General features: G+C 44.3%; 6 protein-coding genes across 6 annotated transcripts; 3 read left to right on the top strand and 3 right to left on the bottom strand.

Moving 5' to 3' along the window:
- Positions 1 to 572: 572 nt before the first annotated feature.
- On the top strand, positions 573 to 1,166 carry O0I10_009790 (uncharacterized protein; the record flags this gene model as incomplete). Its single annotated transcript, XM_058489776.1, has 2 exons — positions 573 to 938; positions 1,002 to 1,166. The coding sequence occupies 2 exons, from the start codon at positions 573 to 575 to the stop codon at positions 1,164 to 1,166; spliced, it is 531 nt and encodes a 176-aa protein (XP_058339398.1).
- Positions 1,167 to 2,491: 1,325 nt separating this feature from the next.
- On the bottom strand, positions 2,492 to 4,740 carry O0I10_009789 (uncharacterized protein; the record flags this gene model as incomplete). The annotated part of the gene is made up of 3 exons (XM_058489775.1): positions 2,492 to 3,987; positions 4,111 to 4,398; positions 4,458 to 4,740. The coding sequence occupies 3 exons, from the start codon at positions 4,738 to 4,740 to the stop codon at positions 2,492 to 2,494; spliced, it is 2,067 nt and encodes a 688-aa protein (XP_058339397.1).
- A 532-nt stretch (positions 4,741 to 5,272) lies between these two features.
- O0I10_009788 (uncharacterized protein) lies at positions 5,273 to 6,622 on the bottom strand (the record flags this gene model as incomplete). The annotated part of the gene is made up of 4 exons (XM_058489774.1): positions 5,273 to 5,728; positions 5,790 to 6,006; positions 6,062 to 6,170; positions 6,220 to 6,622. The coding sequence occupies 4 exons, from the start codon at positions 6,620 to 6,622 to the stop codon at positions 5,273 to 5,275; spliced, it is 1,185 nt and encodes a 394-aa protein (XP_058339396.1).
- A 2,345-nt stretch (positions 6,623 to 8,967) lies between these two features.
- On the bottom strand, positions 8,968 to 10,311 carry O0I10_009787 (uncharacterized protein; the record flags this gene model as incomplete). Its single annotated transcript, XM_058489773.1, has 7 exons — positions 8,968 to 9,291; positions 9,362 to 9,527; positions 9,582 to 9,658; positions 9,718 to 9,752; positions 9,804 to 9,977; positions 10,114 to 10,141; positions 10,237 to 10,311. 7 exons carry the CDS (start codon positions 10,309 to 10,311, stop codon positions 8,968 to 8,970), a joined length of 879 nt encoding a protein of 292 aa, XP_058339395.1.
- A 1,003-nt stretch (positions 10,312 to 11,314) lies between these two features.
- On the top strand, positions 11,315 to 15,454 carry O0I10_009786 (phosphoribosylformylglycinamidine synthase; the record flags this gene model as incomplete). Its single annotated transcript, XM_058489772.1, has 2 exons — positions 11,315 to 12,313; positions 12,365 to 15,454. The coding sequence occupies 2 exons, from the start codon at positions 11,315 to 11,317 to the stop codon at positions 15,452 to 15,454; spliced, it is 4,089 nt and encodes a 1,362-aa protein (XP_058339394.1).
- A 745-nt stretch (positions 15,455 to 16,199) lies between these two features.
- Positions 16,200 to 17,806, top strand: O0I10_009785 (uncharacterized protein; the record flags this gene model as incomplete). Its single annotated transcript, XM_058489771.1, has 2 exons — positions 16,200 to 16,673; positions 16,739 to 17,806. 2 exons carry the CDS (start codon positions 16,200 to 16,202, stop codon positions 17,804 to 17,806), a joined length of 1,542 nt encoding a protein of 513 aa, XP_058339393.1.
- Positions 17,807 to 17,952: the final 146 nt, after the last annotated feature.

Here is a 17,952-nt window from a genome sequence, read left to right as displayed (position 1 = left end):
GCCCACCCAATACAGATAGCAACCTTTGCTAGTATGTAGCTTTTGACTTGTCTTTGCAATAACAACATTTTTCAACGCCATATTTGGAGAAATTTAGAGTCCTTGCATATGATCATGTATAATGGGCGCATATAACAACAACAACGTCAAATGCTTCCCACCCCTTTTTTATTTTACAGAATACACGATACGTACAACGATAAAGTAAAAAGAGGCAATCGGCCTGTGACGCTACTTTTTTATCTTCTTTAACCCGTTTCACGCCAACCAACCCCCTCACATATGTATGCATACATTGCACATACACACACGCTCTGCTTGCGAATCCCGTTTACCCCAAAGGGGTGGATATACAAACCCCTCACTTCAATCTCTCTTTCTCTCACACATATGCAACGCCCGACTACATACTACATACATACATCATTGCTGCACGTATCCACATCTATCATCTATCGCTGGGTTTTTGATTTTGTATATAAATACACTACTTTTAAACAACAAGACATCGCTCACCTACTTTTTCTCTTTACTTGTGTGCGTGGATTCTTCTTTCTCTTTATTCAAGCATTATGATCCAAATCTCATCCTTGATGGTTACCTTTGGGCTCTCGTTGCTGTTATGGCCCAACGTCATGTTATCCAATGCTCATCCACTTGTGCGACGTGTGGAGAACATTGACATTCAAGTGACATCCAACGATAACTTTTGCTCCTACCTTCCTCCATCACCAGGTGAAACCATTGCCAAAGGAGAGGGCAATGCGGTGCCATTTTGTACTCAGAAACAGGAACCAGGAACACGTACTTTCCCTGAAGGGTTCATCGTTTCATCCCACTTTGATCAGACAGACACCTACGTTCAGGTCACGGGGCGCATTGACCCATCGAAATATGAGTTATCGGAATCGGATGGAGGTGGTCAATACGATAACAAGGCAAGTAAAACATGATGTTGTACAGCTACCATGTCGTTCCCAAGATCTAACCATTGTATATAGAATGAACACGGTGGTACATGCAATGGATACAAGTACTGGGTTAATCTTGTTGAGCCTGCACAAGGCACATTTTGTATTCGGTGTTGTGAAAATCGCGACGATTGTAATACTGGCATATCAGAAGCCGGTTGTGAAGGCATCATCAAAGGTGCCGATTATAGCTAATGTGGCCATCATCTCGCCTTACATTGTATTGTGTAGTACTGTCACTGTCATAAGCATGCGTATAATATCTTTTGTTACAAGTTCTTTTACATGTATCCATGTTTAATAAAGATGTGGCATCTCATGAAAAAGGCCCATGCTATGCGTATAACTGTAACTCTGTTAGTGTACTGTACCATCATTTGTGGTAAGAAAAGGAGGAGGTGGAGATGTCGACACATACAAAGGGATCATCCGAGAGGGTTAGAACACATGCACCACAACCACAACCAAGAAGCGGTCAGAGCCTTAGTGAGGATAAAAACTTGGTTCTGTATGTGTCTCTTTTTTATCCCCTGCACCGAGAGGATCAGTCCAACACACAAGCTTTGCCATCCCTGTTACGCTCGGATGTATTTCCATAAACGCAGTAATAAACAAGAAACATTCAATGGGATTGCTCCAATTTGCACACTCCCTTAAATAATGACATGTAATCACCCATTTGCTATGTGCACCTGTCAAACAAGGATGATGCCATTAGCACGTATGATGTAGAATCGATCGTCATCATCTTTGGATCAAAACATAAACGTATGATGATATGCATCTCCCTTTGTTTTTCTTGCCACATTTTACTCTGTGTCAGCACCTACCACCGGCAAAAAGGGTATTCTAAAAGTACGAATGCCACATTGCATATGCATCAACGTATCGCATTATACTATGGCGTGCTTGTGTATACGACCCCTGACATTCCCTTTTCGATCGGGAAAAAGCGGTCGAGATCATCGTGTAAATCAAACTAAATCTATGAGCCATTTATATGAAAAGGATCATCGCTTCACGCGTTGTCCATTTAACTTTCTCCATTTCTCGTTTAGAATGTTGTCATTCATGATCATGCGTCGAGATATCGCCATCATAGCTGTTACAATAACAAAAGCCTTTCCTTCTCTATGCATCGTTAGTGGTTCTCTACGTAAATAAGGCAACCAAATAAAAGAGAGAAAAAAAGATCAGCAACATGCTTTAGATCGATAGGTTACACATGTCCAACATGGAAGTCGGCATGAAAGATCTCATTTTCCAGCCAAACATCAACAACACACCAACTCATTCAATGATCTTACTGGTCAAAATTACACACAAGTGACCCCTTTTGTTCCACTAGGAGGGGGAAAAAAAAGACCCAAATCATTGTAGAGACGCGACATTGCAAAAGCATGACCCAGAGTGCGTGTGCGTGAGATCATCCCTCTCCCCCAAACCTTCTCCTCCTCCTTGACAATAGATAACCATTCTCTATTCCACAAGAACCAAATTCATATTCATTCCTGTATTCATTATCGATAAACTGAAGTATCCTGATTGACTGCTGTAGAAGATCGCTTCTTCATAGCCGATGAACTATCATCTTCAACGGATGAGGGTTGTTGTTCTACTGCTGTTCGGTTGACTGATGTGCTAGATCCATTCGATGTGGAAGATGAACTTGAGCTGGATCGACGACGTAATCGTAAATTGTGCACTTGGAGATGGTGATGGTGATGGTGGTGATGATGATGATGATGATGGTGAGATGACGAGGAAGGAGATGATGGTACTACATTGCTGGATTGAAAGCAGCTATGTCTTGAACCAGCAGTATTTGAAGCATTGGCAGAGGGCGAAGTCGTGAACATATCAACCACGGATGGATTGTTTGTTGTTGCAGCGGATGTAGAGGAGGATGGCGAGATGGATGAAGAGGATGTTGCCGTAGCTATGGATGGGACAACAGCTGCATGTTCAGATGGGCTGTTATGATGATGGGATGATGATGATGATGTCGTTGTTGTTGTATTGGTAGATGTGAATCCAAGATGAAGATGACTTGAGCCATTGGCTGTTGTCGTATTCTCGGTTGTGGCGTTGGTGATTGTGGCACATCGCATGTGATGATATGCATAATCAGGTGTAGCTGCTCGTCTGGAATTGGAAGAAGACGAAGATGGAGCAACAGTACATGGATCGGATGATGCTGTTACTGTAGTAGCAATGGAATTGGATGAAGATGAAGATGATGCTGATGATGATGATGGCGACGTCGATGATGATGAAGATGAGGATGAAGATGAGGATGAAGATGATGATGATGGTGGATGTTGGTGATCATTCGATTCCGATATCCGAAAACATTTACTCATATCAGCAGCAGCATTACTTGAAGTTCTTCGATGATGATGTCGCCATGAAGGTGTTGAGGTGGTATCATTGGTAGTTGGCGTAGAAGTTCCACTTGGCGTGGTTGTTGTTGTGGTGGTGGTGGTGGATGATGTAGTAGCAGTAGTCGTAGTCGTAGTAGTGGAGATGTTGGCGGTGGCGGTGGATGGTGGATTTTCTGATCGAGGGGAGGAGGTAGATTCATTGTTGGTGTCATTGTTGGTGATGTGGACTGGTTGGGGTGCTCGATCCATGTTGGATTCAGAACCTGTTACTCGTTGTTGTTGTTGTTGTTGGCAACCATCAACTTGTGTTGTATCGAATCGTTGAGCTGCTCGACGCTTTCGAATCCTCAGCTTGGCACTAAGGGTTTCTTTTTCTTTCCTTGCAGCTTCTTGAAGCATCACACATTTCAACTTGTAGTCAATGTTGGCTCTGCTCTGAAGGTACATGAAGAATTCTGAGAGCTTTGAAAAGTCCCAATCTTTGGTGAATGCACGTAAGAAACGTTCACGTTGTATGCTGGTACTGGTAGAATAGGGTGGTGTTGCAAGGATGGTTGTGATAAGGGTTGCTGTGTATTGTGTTGCCCAATTGTGTGTCAAATGTCGTAATAGATAAGCTCGTTTCATATCACCTATTGACCAAAGAAATGAATACCATTATTGCCACTCCTATGATAGCCTTTCGTCCTTCCCCCCACCCCCACCCATCCCACCCAACCACAACCACCTCCTCATCCTCTTTTTCTCCGTCTTACCAGCATCATCACACCAATCCACAGTAACGTGACGGACCAAGATACTTGTGCTTTCCCAACGCCAATCACTCACTAGCCACTTTAACGCATTGGCAACTCTTTCTAGTGGATACTCATTGGCGATTCTGTGTAAATACATTGCTGTGACAAGTACATTATCCTCTGACTTGAGCCAAGAATAGAATGTTGCATCATACAATTGATCCATTCGCTTGATATTACGATGAACATCTCGCCAATCGCTCGTCTCTTCGGTTTGTGCATCGGGAATCATTTGCAAACATTGATCTAATCGATGATAAGTATCAATCTTTTGCATACTAGGCACTACTACTACTACTACTTACTGGTATCTTGCTTGACACCTGCCCACTCGGCTACTGTAAGAGCTGATAATGGAGGAGTGGGTGTGGTCATGGTAGTGGCAGTGGAGTAAAGTGAGGATGAGGAGGAATGAGAGTTGATAGTAACAGGCGGTGGCGGGGTGATGGCGGAAACATGTGCTGCTGTTGAAGAAGCGAATCTGTGAGACGAGGAAGAAGAAGAAGAATGGGTCATTGAACCATGAGTTGTTGTTGTTGGTGTTGGTGGTGGATGAGTATCAAAGTTATACGGTAGAATATTGGACATTGGGAAGAAGCGAGCGTTATTGATAGTGGAAACAAGGTGGCGAGTGTTATAGGTAAAAAGTCCAACAAGAGAGGAAGGCAGCAGCACGCGAAAAAGAGGAAAGGCTAGTATGGGGCTGGGTGCCAAATCTGATGGGCCACCACCACCGCTGTGCATGTGTGTGTGTTTGTTCTTGTTGCTCACGTTGTTGGAACTTGAGGGTCACTTGCCATACAGGGATGAACACCTTCTCGGATCCCTTCCGTTATTCGGAGCCTTCCTTACTCTTGCCTTTGTAAAAACAACAAAGACCATGTTTCTGCTTCATACAATGACATCCAAATTCATTCAATTAGCTTGCATGCTGAGTAAAACAGTGACATGAGTGTGTGTTCATTGTCAAATTAAAGATGGGATAAGAAAACTATGATGGCAATGAGGATGATGATGATGATGTGTGGTACAAATATACAATCGTCGGATGTTTGTCTGGTGATAGGTGTGTGTGTGTGTTTGTGGGTGTTTATGGGTGACGGGCTGTTGTTATTGCCTGTCAAGTAGAGGCCGCTTTATTATTATTGCAACTTCCATGGAGAATAGCTTTCACTAATTCTTGCTCTATATCGTCTATACAAGATCCCAAATTCTTTTCCTCCAAATAAGTCGTTAATGCTTCCCCTTCATTTTCTCGGAGCGTATCAATGACCTTGCGGATTTGTTGTACTTGCCACGTGGGATCGGGCTGGAATACCCAGTCTTTTTGTTGCCCAAGTCGACGAGATACACATAAAAGTAATTCCAATAGTATTGACCAATCCCATCCACTATGCAAAAGCAATAACCATTGGCATCTTCCCACGAACTCCATAGGTGACATCTCCTCTCGTACATCATCGATTGATCTTCTGACATCCTCAAGGTCGGATGACAATGACTGAAACGTTGCCTCCAAGTTGCATGCATTAGACCAATTGTGATTGATAGAGATGGTAGAACCGATATTCTCAACCTAAAATACCATGATGATCCATTAGCATACCTTGATGTGCTAATGTATGTGCATACAATACCTGATGGAACCACCCGCTCGGAACAAACAATGTCTCGCCATCCCTTTGATATAGAACGATACGCCTTGCCTTTTCAAAGTTGGGAAATTGCGATTCATCAATACTTCGGATATCATAGGCAAAGTTGTTGAGGCGATCCTTCAAGAGATCCTCTTGACCTGGAGGAAATAACGTCCACTTTTTGATACCACAAATGTTACTTGACCAAGAGTAGGATCTATGATTTGTCATGGTTACAGTGCTGCCTTGGTTACCAGCGGGACTTGGTTTACCTGTAAACATCAGCGTGCAAAGGTGTAAAAGTGCTGTCGCCTCCAATGTACACGAATTGGTAATCGTCCTTGTCTTCTCGAGTAGGCCAGTATTCATTCATCCAGTCATCTACATCAATGTAAGTACACTATTCCCAATGGGATTATACAACACTTACCTGCAAATATATCGGGCACCTTGTATGCATGATAATTGGGAAAGGCTTTGACCATATGCCAATCTTTCAAGTAATATCGCCCAGAAGAAAACATATCCACAAACTCTTCAAACTTCATATCCACACGCTTTTGGTCATTGAAATCTCGCTCTTGACAATCAGCAACTGTCACTTTGGCTTCACCAAATTGCTCGCGCAAGTAATCAAGACGTGGTTGCATGGCTGGTGTATGGGCTCCATTGGCATTGGTTGGTTCCACCCATTCTTTTCGTGCTCGCCAATCTTTGGTTAAAGCCGGGCCGATCAAGGCTGGTCGATTGGGTAACAAGTGGTTCTGAAGGAAGTGGTCGTAGCTAGGTGGCTCTTCATAATATGGCACGCTTTCCATAGCTGCTTCATGCATGAATGGTAAACAGGAAAGACCGCGCACAGTGCTCAATTTGACTGGGAATCCAATATAGCATGGACATCCACCCCCAGACGTCATCCCATCCAACAAGCGTTTAGAGCACAATCGATTGCTAGATTATCCTTCCCCGTATATCATCATCAATAAAACAGCTACTTACAATCACAAAAAAAGGAACGTATACTATGGCGTATTGGCAAGATCAAATCACCAAAGAAAGGGAGATGACTTATGCTATTCTTGAATACAACCTTCGTTCAAGATACAATGAATCAATCAGACCCTCCATCTTCCTCTCTTTTTCCTTTATCACAACATCCACAAACGTGTATACTTCTACAATCCTGCATAATCCTTTCCATAATACAATGCATCAAATGCCCTCGCACGATGAGGTCCAACTCTGGAAGAAGGAAGATCATATATAGAGACTGAGAGATGGTTCGCGTATTCGCTAAAGTAGCCTTTTAATCCAACATCATTCACAAAGAGATACATTGAGAGGTACAACGAATTGCTCCAATAGGGGTGATACATCGGTATGGGAACTTTCTATCCTTCGAGCGTTGTGCAAAGGCGAATGGATGGACTTGAGGTGGCGTGTCAAAAAATGTAGTTGGATGGTGATGATGGCTGTACATGACTGACAGGTTGCACAAAGGATGATGATAGTAGCTGCCATGAAGTAGCATAATTAGATGCACCAGCAGTCCAGGATAATGAGATCAAGGTCAAGTTGACAAAGGATGCACCCTTTTTCCACGCATTGTGTATACCCAATTCCTTCCAACACGTATGTACCAAACCATGATTCATATCCATATCCATAGGAATTCGTTTGTATCAAAGCAAGTTGCTGCACATAAATAAAGCTGCTTCCATACAATGGCTATCTGCTGTTCACGTTGCAAAGGCTGCAAGGCAAGCTGCTGCAAGTAACTCGAAACAATGGATAAAGACCTTCCTAATAGCGATTGATGTTACGTTTGTTTGTGGCAGAGGGGTGTGCAAGAGCGCGTGTGTTGCAGTAGAGTGGCAGGATTGTGAACGCTGCACGAGACAATGGAGTAAAGACCTCGCTAATAGCAACTGCTGGAATGAATGCTGTTTCGATTGGTGTGGTAGAAGAGTGTGCAAGAGAGCGAGTGCGTTGTAGTAGTAGAGTGACAAGAAGGCTGTGTACACCCCATGGAGTTGCCATTCAGTTAAAGACAATCGGATCGATGCAGTCGTAGGATTGACATGATGGGTTGAAGCAGGACAATCGTTCACATGCGGTGGATGGGGCAACAGTTGAGAATGGGAGGAAGAGGGAAGAGCTGGAAATTAAGTAGGTTGGATCTGATGTTGAATGATGTTTCTTTGTTTGAGCATTGTTCAGTCAAATCCCCTCGGATCAAGAAAGTTCAATGATGGGAATGATGGGCTGGAGCAAGACAATTGTTCGTATGCATTGGATTGGACAACAAAGGTGATTGGGAGGTGTGGGCTATCAAGTGGCAGTTTACAAATAACTTTGCCAAATGATTTTTGTGAATTTGGATGATACATCTGTGTTTGACCGTTGCTCAGTCAAATCCTCTCGGATCAAGAAAGTTGAATGATGGGTATGCTGGGATGGAGCAGGAGAATCGTTCGTGTTGTGCATTGGATTGGGAAACAAAGGTGAATGGGAGGAATGGGCTATCAACTAGTGGTTTACAAATAATTAATCAATTTGCTGCTTTTGATGTTGGATGATGTTTTTGTGTTTGAGTGTTACTTGGTCAAATTGGCTCGGATCAAGACAACTGTATCATGGACATGATTGCCTGGAGCAGGAGAATCGTTCACATGCAATGGATTGGACACAAGTAGAGAATGGGAGGAAATGGCTATTAGCTCGCATTCCATGAACCGCTTATCAGATAGGGCATACTAATGTTGAATGATTTGTTCGTTGCTGTGAACACTGTTCCCGGTTGGTTTATTACCGAGGTACTCTCTTACTACAAACATGGGTGGCAAAGGGTTGCAGGCTCCTGTACAGATCAATACTACGATATTGTAATGTGGTTGCATAAGCGTGTGAGCTTATTGTAAGATCATTAATCTATAGGTAGTGATAAGTCATTCGATGAGAAATCAAACGTTTGGGAGCGAAGCGAGCAACCCAGGCCACTAGTCAACAAGATGTCTTTGGCATTAAGTAATTTAGTTGTATTGTGATTGATTTTTTTCAGGAAAGGGGATGCACACAATTTACAATGGTATGGGAGGGGAGTAGTGGGAATAGAGGAAGAGGTAGAAGGATTATGTAATATTAACATGATGAAGGATGATGGAGGAATAAATATATATCACTTGTGAGATGAAGTCGAAAGGGTACTTCCATAGCGAGGTATACGTGATGCATTGTGTTGTTGATGATGATAAGATGGTGGACGTGGTGGATAAAAGAATCCAGTACGGCTTGGCGATGAGGAGTAAGGTGGAAGCTGTCGTCCAAACACTGGGCTACTACTACCTCCTGCTGATGATGCGATATTGCTTGGTCCTCCACTGTGATCATACCATGAGTGATTGTTGTTTTGAGCAGAAAGCACCGCCATGTACTCTTGTTCTTCTTCAGCATCCCTTTCAACCATCACTGTAAGCACCACTGCAGTGAGTAATGCGGTAAGCTTGCATATAGCATCATGGATTAGATACGCCTATATGATTGAAACGAGACTTCTCTCACATCACACATACCTTTATAGCAAGCAACAAAAGTACAGTTGCCAATATCCATTCCCGCCATTGATAAATCACGTCCACCACTGCATCCTTGCAACCAGACACTTGTTGGCCATGGCGTAAAGAAGGGCATTTCGTAACTGGCCGATCAGTAGGACTTGCATATCCACAGCAATGCAACCTGACATTCAAAAAAGTCAATAGATTAAAGCTAAATTGAAAGGTATATACTTACGATTGTTCAATGTCCAATAACAAACGATCATCGTGAGCACTGAAAAAGTCCCATGCCTTGCTTCCATAATCATCCATCTATGAACCAATGCAATGAGAAACACGCGTACGTTGCGAGACAACCCTCCATGACATACCTCTCGTCTATGTGCATAAGCAAGACCAACAAGGACTAAGCAAAAGATAAGTATCCACTTAATCCACAATGTTTGTTTATACTTACTAATTTCCAAAACAAGCATAAGGGCAATGGTGCTGCTGTAAGTTTTCAAGAAGCCTGCGTGTTCGATGTGAGCACCGAAATAAGCGATGAAAGAGATGATAGCAATGAAGCATCCAATTCCAAGCAAGGTCAATGATAAAGTGCGGCTGAATGGCGAATTGAATGTATAAGCACCTGATGACGATATTCGTTAATCAATGCACTGCCAAGCACAAAAGAATGCTCAGGGATAGGAGTTGGCTTGGCGGGTTATTCCACACACACACGCACCAGCACAACCCACACCAAGACCATACGCTCTCGAACTTACCCAGCGATAAGATACCCAGGCCAACAACCTATTATGATAGGAATGAGAAACAATGTTGTTGTAATGAGGGGCCTAAACAACCCGCAGTGGTGATAGAACAAGGAGGAACAAAGGAACACTTACCATGGCCAAGAGATGGAATAGTGTGATGGCTTCTCGCAATCCCCGTGTTCGCCGAGAAACAAATCCTTCGTCCATTGTTAGTTGGAAGAGTTGAGAAGGGTCGTAGGAAGAGAAGGAAACAAAAGAAATAGAATGGAAGCTGTCCAAGGGAAAAAGGGAATTTCAGGTTTGGAGGCTCGTGGCTCCTCTCCCCCATCATCCTGGTGCATTCTCGCTCTCACTCTCTCTCACACACACAACACCTGAAACCTATAAATGTTATGTTGGTTGTCCTTATCAAAACAATAAACTGTTTGAGTCTTTGTTAAATCGAATCTTTGTCTTGCTAAATGGAAACGCCGCTTATGCGCCATGTTGCTATGCGACATACCCACCTCAGCAACACGCCCTTGATCCATATATTCAAGTGTCCATTGTCGCAAAACATTATCATATGAGCTTTCAATGAGATTGATCTTATGACTAGGATATGAAAAGCGCTCAATCTCTTATACCAAAAGGCACATCAATATGATCGTACACTTACATTTGCTCACTCACAGAAATCAGTGGCCTACTTTGTTGGGGATGAATCACTTCGTTATCCTAATGCAGATGACAAGTATGACAATACAACCCCCGATGATACCTGATCCACAGCAAAGCACGGATCAAAATGGATAATCACAGCCTCACTTTCACAGCCAATGATATCATTGAAGATGAATACCATCTGCTGAGCGCTTTCACTAGCAACAAGTGATGATCATAAGGTAGTAGGATGCTTTCAAGATCAGCACGACAAAGCAATAACGTAGTGCTACTACCTTTAAAGAGTTTAATGATAGCGAAGAGTACATTGAAAATGAGATAAGCAAAGTGTCACAACAAGTATCTTTATGGTCAATGAGAATGTTGGTTTTGATTATGCATGGGATGTAATGGTGGCTTGACCTCACTCAATGTGAGTAATTTGAGACGGCTTTTCTGGCGGTGAATCAGGGCCAAATTTTCATTTTTTGACAGGCGATCTTTTGTTCTCCATCTTAAGCTTCTCCCCCCACACACTCTACTTTCAGCTACAAACACACTTAACAACATGTTGGTGTTGCCTGGTACCTCGGCGCTTTCGACATTTAAGGCTGGAAGTCTTCTCAAGAATATTCAATCCCAGGTTCCTTCTGTGACCAATATTGCTGGTCTTCATATCCACTTTGTTCAACCACGATCGGACGAGAGCCTCGCACAGTTGCAGAATGGCGAATCAGAACAGGGAAAGGTGTTGAGAAATCTCCTTACTTATGGCAGCAACCCGATCGCAGCAGAGTCAGAAGCCGCCATTACGTCCTTTTTGTCGAACCAAGTGCAACCTGCCAATGCCACAGTTGTTGTAGTTGTTCCACGTGCTGGTACCATTTCGCCATGGTCATCCAAGGCTACCAACATTGCCCATTTGTGCACATTGTATGATCAAGTTGAGCGTATCGAACGTGGCAGTGCCTTCATTATTACCAAGGAGGATGGATCTCAATTGACTGCTGCTGAATTGGCTGCATTTGCCGATCATATTCATGACCGCATGACCCAGAGTATTGGTACTCAACTTCCAGAATCCGAAGCTGTGTTCAAGCATGGTCAACCAAAGCCTTTGACGATTGTCGACTTGCTTGGTGGAAATGAAGGATTGCAACAAGACCCAGCTGTCGCTCGTGAGAAGCTCGTCAAGGCCAACCAAGAACTCGGCTTAGCATTGGCAACCGATGAAATCGATTACTTGATCTCGGCTTTTGTTGGCAAGGATGATGCTTTGAAACGCAACCCCACCGATGTCGAGCTCTTCATGTTTGCTCAAGTCAATTCAGAGCATTGTCGTCATAAGATCTTTGGTGCTGATTGGACAATTGATGGTGAAGCCAAGCCCAACTCGCTTTTTGGCATGATCCGCAACACCCACAAAGTCAGCCCCAATTACACTCTCTCCGCTTATTCTGATAATGCTGCTGTCATGGAAGGTTTCAAGGCTACTCGATTCGCTCCATCCATCAATGCAAACAACAAGTACGAGCACTTTGAGGAAGATGTCCATTATATTGCAAAGGTATGTATATGGATCATGTTGTGGGGCCAAATTACTTATATTACTTTATAGGTGGAAACCCATAACCATCCTACTGCTGTATCCCCTTTCCCTGGTGCCTCCACTGGTTCTGGTGGTGAGATTCGTGATGAAGGTGCTGTTGGCCAAGGATCCAAGCCCAAGGCTGGTCTCGTTGGTTTCACTGTTTCCAATTTGATGATCCCTGGCAACATTCAACCTTGGGAAACTGATTTTGGAAAGCCTGGACATGTTGCATCAGCCTTTGATATTATGATGGAAGCTCCTCTTGGTGGTGCTGCATTCAACAATGAATTTGGTCGTCCTGCTCTTACTGGTTACTTCCGTACCTTTGCTGAAGAGGTCCCTGTTTCTGAAACTGAAAAGGAGATTCGTGGTTACCATAAGCCTATCATGATTGCTGGTGGTGTTGGTAGCATTCGTCCCAATCACGTGCTCAAGAAGCCCATTTCTCCTGGTGCCCATTTGATTGTACTTGGTGGCCCTGGTATGTTGATCGGCTTAGGTGGTGGTGCTGCTAGTTCAATGGCATCAGGCCAAAGCAGTGCCGAATTGGATTTCGCATCTGTTCAACGTGACAACCCTGAAATGGAACGCCGTGCTCAACAAGTCATTGATTTTTGTGTTGCCATGGGTGATGATACACCTATCGAGTCTATCCATGATGTTGGTGCCGGCGGTCTTTCGAATGCATTGCCGGAGATTGTGCATGACAGCGACTTGGGTGCTGAAATTGATTTACGCCGTGTACCTTGTGATGATAGCAGCATGTCACCCATGGAAATTTGGTGCAATGAATCTCAAGAGCGTTATGTCTTGGCTGTTTCTCCCGAAAAGTTGAACGTGTTTGAAGAACTTTGCGCCCGTGAACGTTGCCCTTATGCTGTGGTTGGCAAGGCTACAGCTGAGAAGCGATTGGTGGTCAAGGACACTTTGCTCAATGACACTCCTATTGATTTGCCTATGCCTGTTTTGTTCGGCAAGCCTCCAAAGATGTCTCGTAAGACTGAGAGCCTTCAACCTTATCGTGTGCCTTTTGATTCAAGCCTCAAGACTTATTTGCCCAATGCACAAACCGTCAATGAAGTATTGAATGAATCTGTATCACGTGTGTTGCAGCTCCCATCGGTTGCATCCAAGTCTTTCCTTGTCACCATTGGCGATCGATCCATCACCGCTTTGGTTGCACGTGATCAATTTGTGGGTCCATGGCAAGTTCCTGTTGCTGATGTTGCTGTCACCACCAGCTCTCATGGAATGGATATTGTCACCGGTGAAGCTATGGCTATGGGTGAGCGTACTCCTATTGCTTTGTTGTCATCAGCTGCTTCCGCTCGTATGGCTGTTGGCGAATCTTTGACCAATTTGGCTGCTGCCAACATCCAAGACATTAGCCGTGTTCGTATGTCCGCCAACTGGATGTGTGCTGCCAATCATCCTGGTGAAGGTGCAGGCTTGTATGATGCTGTTCAAGCTGTTGGTCTTGATTTGTGCCCCAAGCTTGGTATTGCTATTCCTGTCGGCAAGGATTCTATGTCCATGAAGATGAAATGGAATGAACAAGGCGCTGAAAAGGAGGTCACTGCTCCTTTGTCTCTTATTATTACTGGATTCGCTCCTATCATCAACAACCACAAGACCTTCACACCTCAGCTTCGCAATATCGAAAACACTGCTCTCGTCTTTGTGGATCTTGCACATGGCAAACAACGCTTGGGTGGCTCTGCATTGGCTCAAGTGTATAAGCAAATTGGCCACGAAGCTCCCGATGTTGAGGATGCTGAGCTTCTCAAGAACTTTTTCAATGCTATGCAAAAGGTCAAGGAAGGTGATGTCAAGAAGAGCATTGTGCTTGCTTATCACGATCGATCGGACGGTGGTCTTTTCACTACTGTTGCTGAAATGTGCTTTGCTGGTCACGTGGGTGCTCAAGTTCAGCTTGATGAAATTGTTCAAAATGGCGATGTTGTTGCTGCACTTTTCAACGAAGAGCTTGGTGCTGTCATGCAAGTTGAGGAATCTCGTTTGGAAGAATTTGTATCCTTGTTGTCGGATGCAGGTGTTCCCAAGGAGGCTGTTCACAAGATTGGTACTGTGACCCTTCATGATGATCAAGATGCTATTGCCTTCAACTTTGGTAAGCAAACCGCCTTTGCTGCCAACCGAGTTGATCTTTTCCGTACTTGGAGCAAGACCTCTTATCTCATGCAAGCTGCTCGTGATAATGCTGATTGTGCCAAGGAAGAATATGACAATGTATTGGATGTTACCGATCCTGGTTTGCACTATGAGCTTACATTTGATCCTGCTATGGATATCACAGCTGGCTTGGTTGCTCAACGCCCTCGTGTTGCCATTTTGCGTGATCAAGGTGTCAATGGCCAAATCGATATGGCATTTGCTTTCCACTTGGCAGGCTTCGAAGCTGTTGATGTGCATATGACCGATATTTTCTCCAAGCGTGTGAGTCTCAAGGATTTCGTGGGTCTTGCAGCTTGTGGTGGTTTCTCATATGGTGATGTTTTGGGTGCTGGTGCTGGTTGGGCCAAATCCATCTTGTTACATCCCGAAGCTCGTGCTGAATTCTACAACTTTTTCAACGAGAGACAAGATACATTTGCCTTGGGTGTGTGCAATGGATGTCAATTTATGAGCAATCTCAAGGAACTTGTGCCTGGTGCTCAACATTGGCCACGGTTCATGCGCAACCAAAGTGAACAATTCGAAGGCCGCACTACCATGGTTGAAATTCAAGAAACCAACAACATCTTTTTGGATGGCATGGCTGGCTCTCGTCTTCCTATTGCTGTGGCTCATGGTGAAGGTCGTGTGCAATTCAACAATGCTGATGACCAAGCTCAATTTGAACAACAAAATCTCGCCACTGCTTGCTACGTTGATAACCATGGCAACAAGACCGAGCGTTATCCTTACAACCCCAACGGTTCACCCAATGGTATTGCTTCAGCACAATCTCCTAATGGCCGTGTCCTTATCATGATGCCCCATCCCGAACGTGTGGTCCTCAAGGAAAGCAATTCCTGGTATCCTGCTGATGAAAACTGGGGTCAAGTTGGTCCCTGGCTCCGGATATTCCGCAACGCCCGTAAATGGGTTGGCTAAATAGATATCTAAAACATCCTCTTTTTCTCTCTCTACGTATCTCTCTTTTTTGTCTCTTTTTCTCGCATCACAGATATATAAAAATGTTGCATACCATTGTTTCTTTCTAATATCATCTTCGTGGAACATAGTTTACACTTCCGCTATACCGTGGCCTGGTCTGCGTACATCTCATTAAATGTGTGAAACCATAGATTCGGACTATGATCTATTCTTCTTTTACAATGCTTTACAGCAATCAATAAAAGTGTTTGTTGATATACCACTTCTCAAGTACGGCAAGTTGATTCTAGAACTATAGCAATGTTTTTGTTTGATCACACAAAGAAAGCAGCCAAAGAGGATTAGATTAGATTTGGTACAAGTAGATCATGTGGTCCGTGCCGTGTCACGGTGATTGAACCCCATAGTTTTCTTTTTATACTCCATAATGGAAAATAGACGATTATGTTGAATATAGCCTTATGGTTTAGGAAAAGAGGAAAGGAGGGGGGGTGTTTGGGATAAGGAAGGGGGTGGAAGAGAATCTCTGTATACGTGCTGCAGGGTAGGATATCTGTGTAGTGGTGTCTAGGATGCATCGGACAGCAACTTACTACTTAGTCTACTCCTAGGATGAAAGGCAAGTGCTATAATAGTACCAAACCCCGAATATCGAGAGAGAGAGAGAAAAAGATCTGGCGAGTGAAGATACTTGCTTGTTTTTCTTTGGAGCACTGCCCTTTTTGATACCCTTTTACTCCCAATGCAGCAGCCCAAATTCGATATTGCAACATACCCTACTCTCGACACTATACGCTTGTTGTCATCGCTCTTGGAGCGTATGTGCTTAGCAAACGATCAATTGAACCGAGCAGTCAATACGCGCAAGGACATGGGTCGTCGAGCTTCCTCTGCTTCATTGGTGGGAACAAGGTCAACGATGGACTCTTCAACTACCTCATCAGCCACTCCTCCAACTCGATTCCACGCCAGAGCCTTGCCTACTATTGATATCTTCAGCTATCTTTCTCGCATCTTGCGTTATTGCCCGTGTTCCAATGAGTGCTTTCTCAGCTTGCTGGTCTACTTTGACCGCATGTCGAAGAATCAACTTGCCCGCACAGGAAGACCTTTCTCCATCGACTCGTACAACATTCACCGCCTCATCATTGCTGGTATCATGGTCTCGAGCAAGTACTTCAGCGACGTTTATTATACAAACACACGTTATGCAAAGGTAAGGGTGGGGGAGGGTGTGATTATGCAAGGCCTATGTATTAACTCATATACACATCGTCCTAGGTTGGTGGCCTTCCAGTCTCGGAACTCAATAGCCTGGAGCTCGAGTTTCTTGTATTGAACGACTTTAATTTATCGGTGCCTATCAGTGATTTGCAACGCTATGGTGATCAACTCATCAAGGTGGAATTTATGGAGAATGAGATGCGAAAGAACATCATGTATGAAACACCTTCCTACAACAACCCAGGCACAATGCGTCATGGCCGCTCAACTTCTCTCGGCTCGGCTGCAGCATTAGCTACACGTCAGAATATTATGGCTGAAGATCCTCAAGTTGATCAACTACGTGATATGACAAGTTGCTTATCTTTGGATGAACGCACCACTCCAACCACCACTACAACAACAACAACAGCCACCAATCAACAACATCGATCACAAGGTTTTACTTATCTTCCCAAGATCTCTCCCAACAACAACAGCAGCAACAACAACAACAATCTACAATCGGGTACTGTGCGACGCATGACCAGCTATGGCAACATGCCACCTCAATCGCCACACGCTGTGTATAACACACCAATGTCCAACCATGATAGCAGCCCTGGCACTATGGAAGGAAATGAATCCAATCGACGCCGTTCTTGTGCAAGTCATCATTCACCTGCTTATACGACTCAAGGACATCATCAACGCAACAGCTTCTTTTCGAGTGATCCATGGCGTCATTTCTCGACAACGGTGAACAACGCCCCCAATCATTCTCAGCATTATGCTCGACCTCGTCATGGAAGTATGGGATTTACCACTGCCACCACGAGTAGCAATGAATGGCAACAGTACAGACAACCACGTCAATCGAGATCCAGTGCTAGCCTTTGCCAATATGGAGGTTTCCGCAAATCGACACCACCAGGCTTGGATAACAACGGCCAATACATGATGGTAGGTGGCGAACCTTCAGCAACACCAACACAGCCATTGAGTGGTACTATGCCACCAGCATCGTACTATGCGTACATGACACATCCTATTGGTATTCCAACACCTCCACCCTCATCGTCGCCAGTGCATCAGAAGCATCAGGCATCTTCTCCTCATCCATCATCCATTGTTTATTATACCTAATCAATCGAATCTTTTTCAGCAATAACCCAACCCCCCTTGTCCCTCTATTCCTCCCCCACCGGCCCGGGGCCCGGAGGGGGCGGTGGGGGGGGAGTGTGATTGCGCAAACGGGCATGGATGGGGGCGGGGGGAGAGTACGGTGTCGT

The sequence above is a fragment of the Lichtheimia ornata genome (assembly GCF_029851405.1).
Source record: "Lichtheimia ornata isolate CBS 291.66 chromosome Unknown scaffold00060, whole genome shotgun sequence".
Taxonomy (NCBI): domain Eukaryota; kingdom Fungi; phylum Mucoromycota; class Mucoromycetes; order Mucorales; family Lichtheimiaceae; genus Lichtheimia; species Lichtheimia ornata.
Note: the sequence above shows the minus strand (reverse complement) of the source record. Positions and strands in the feature narration are given on the sequence as shown.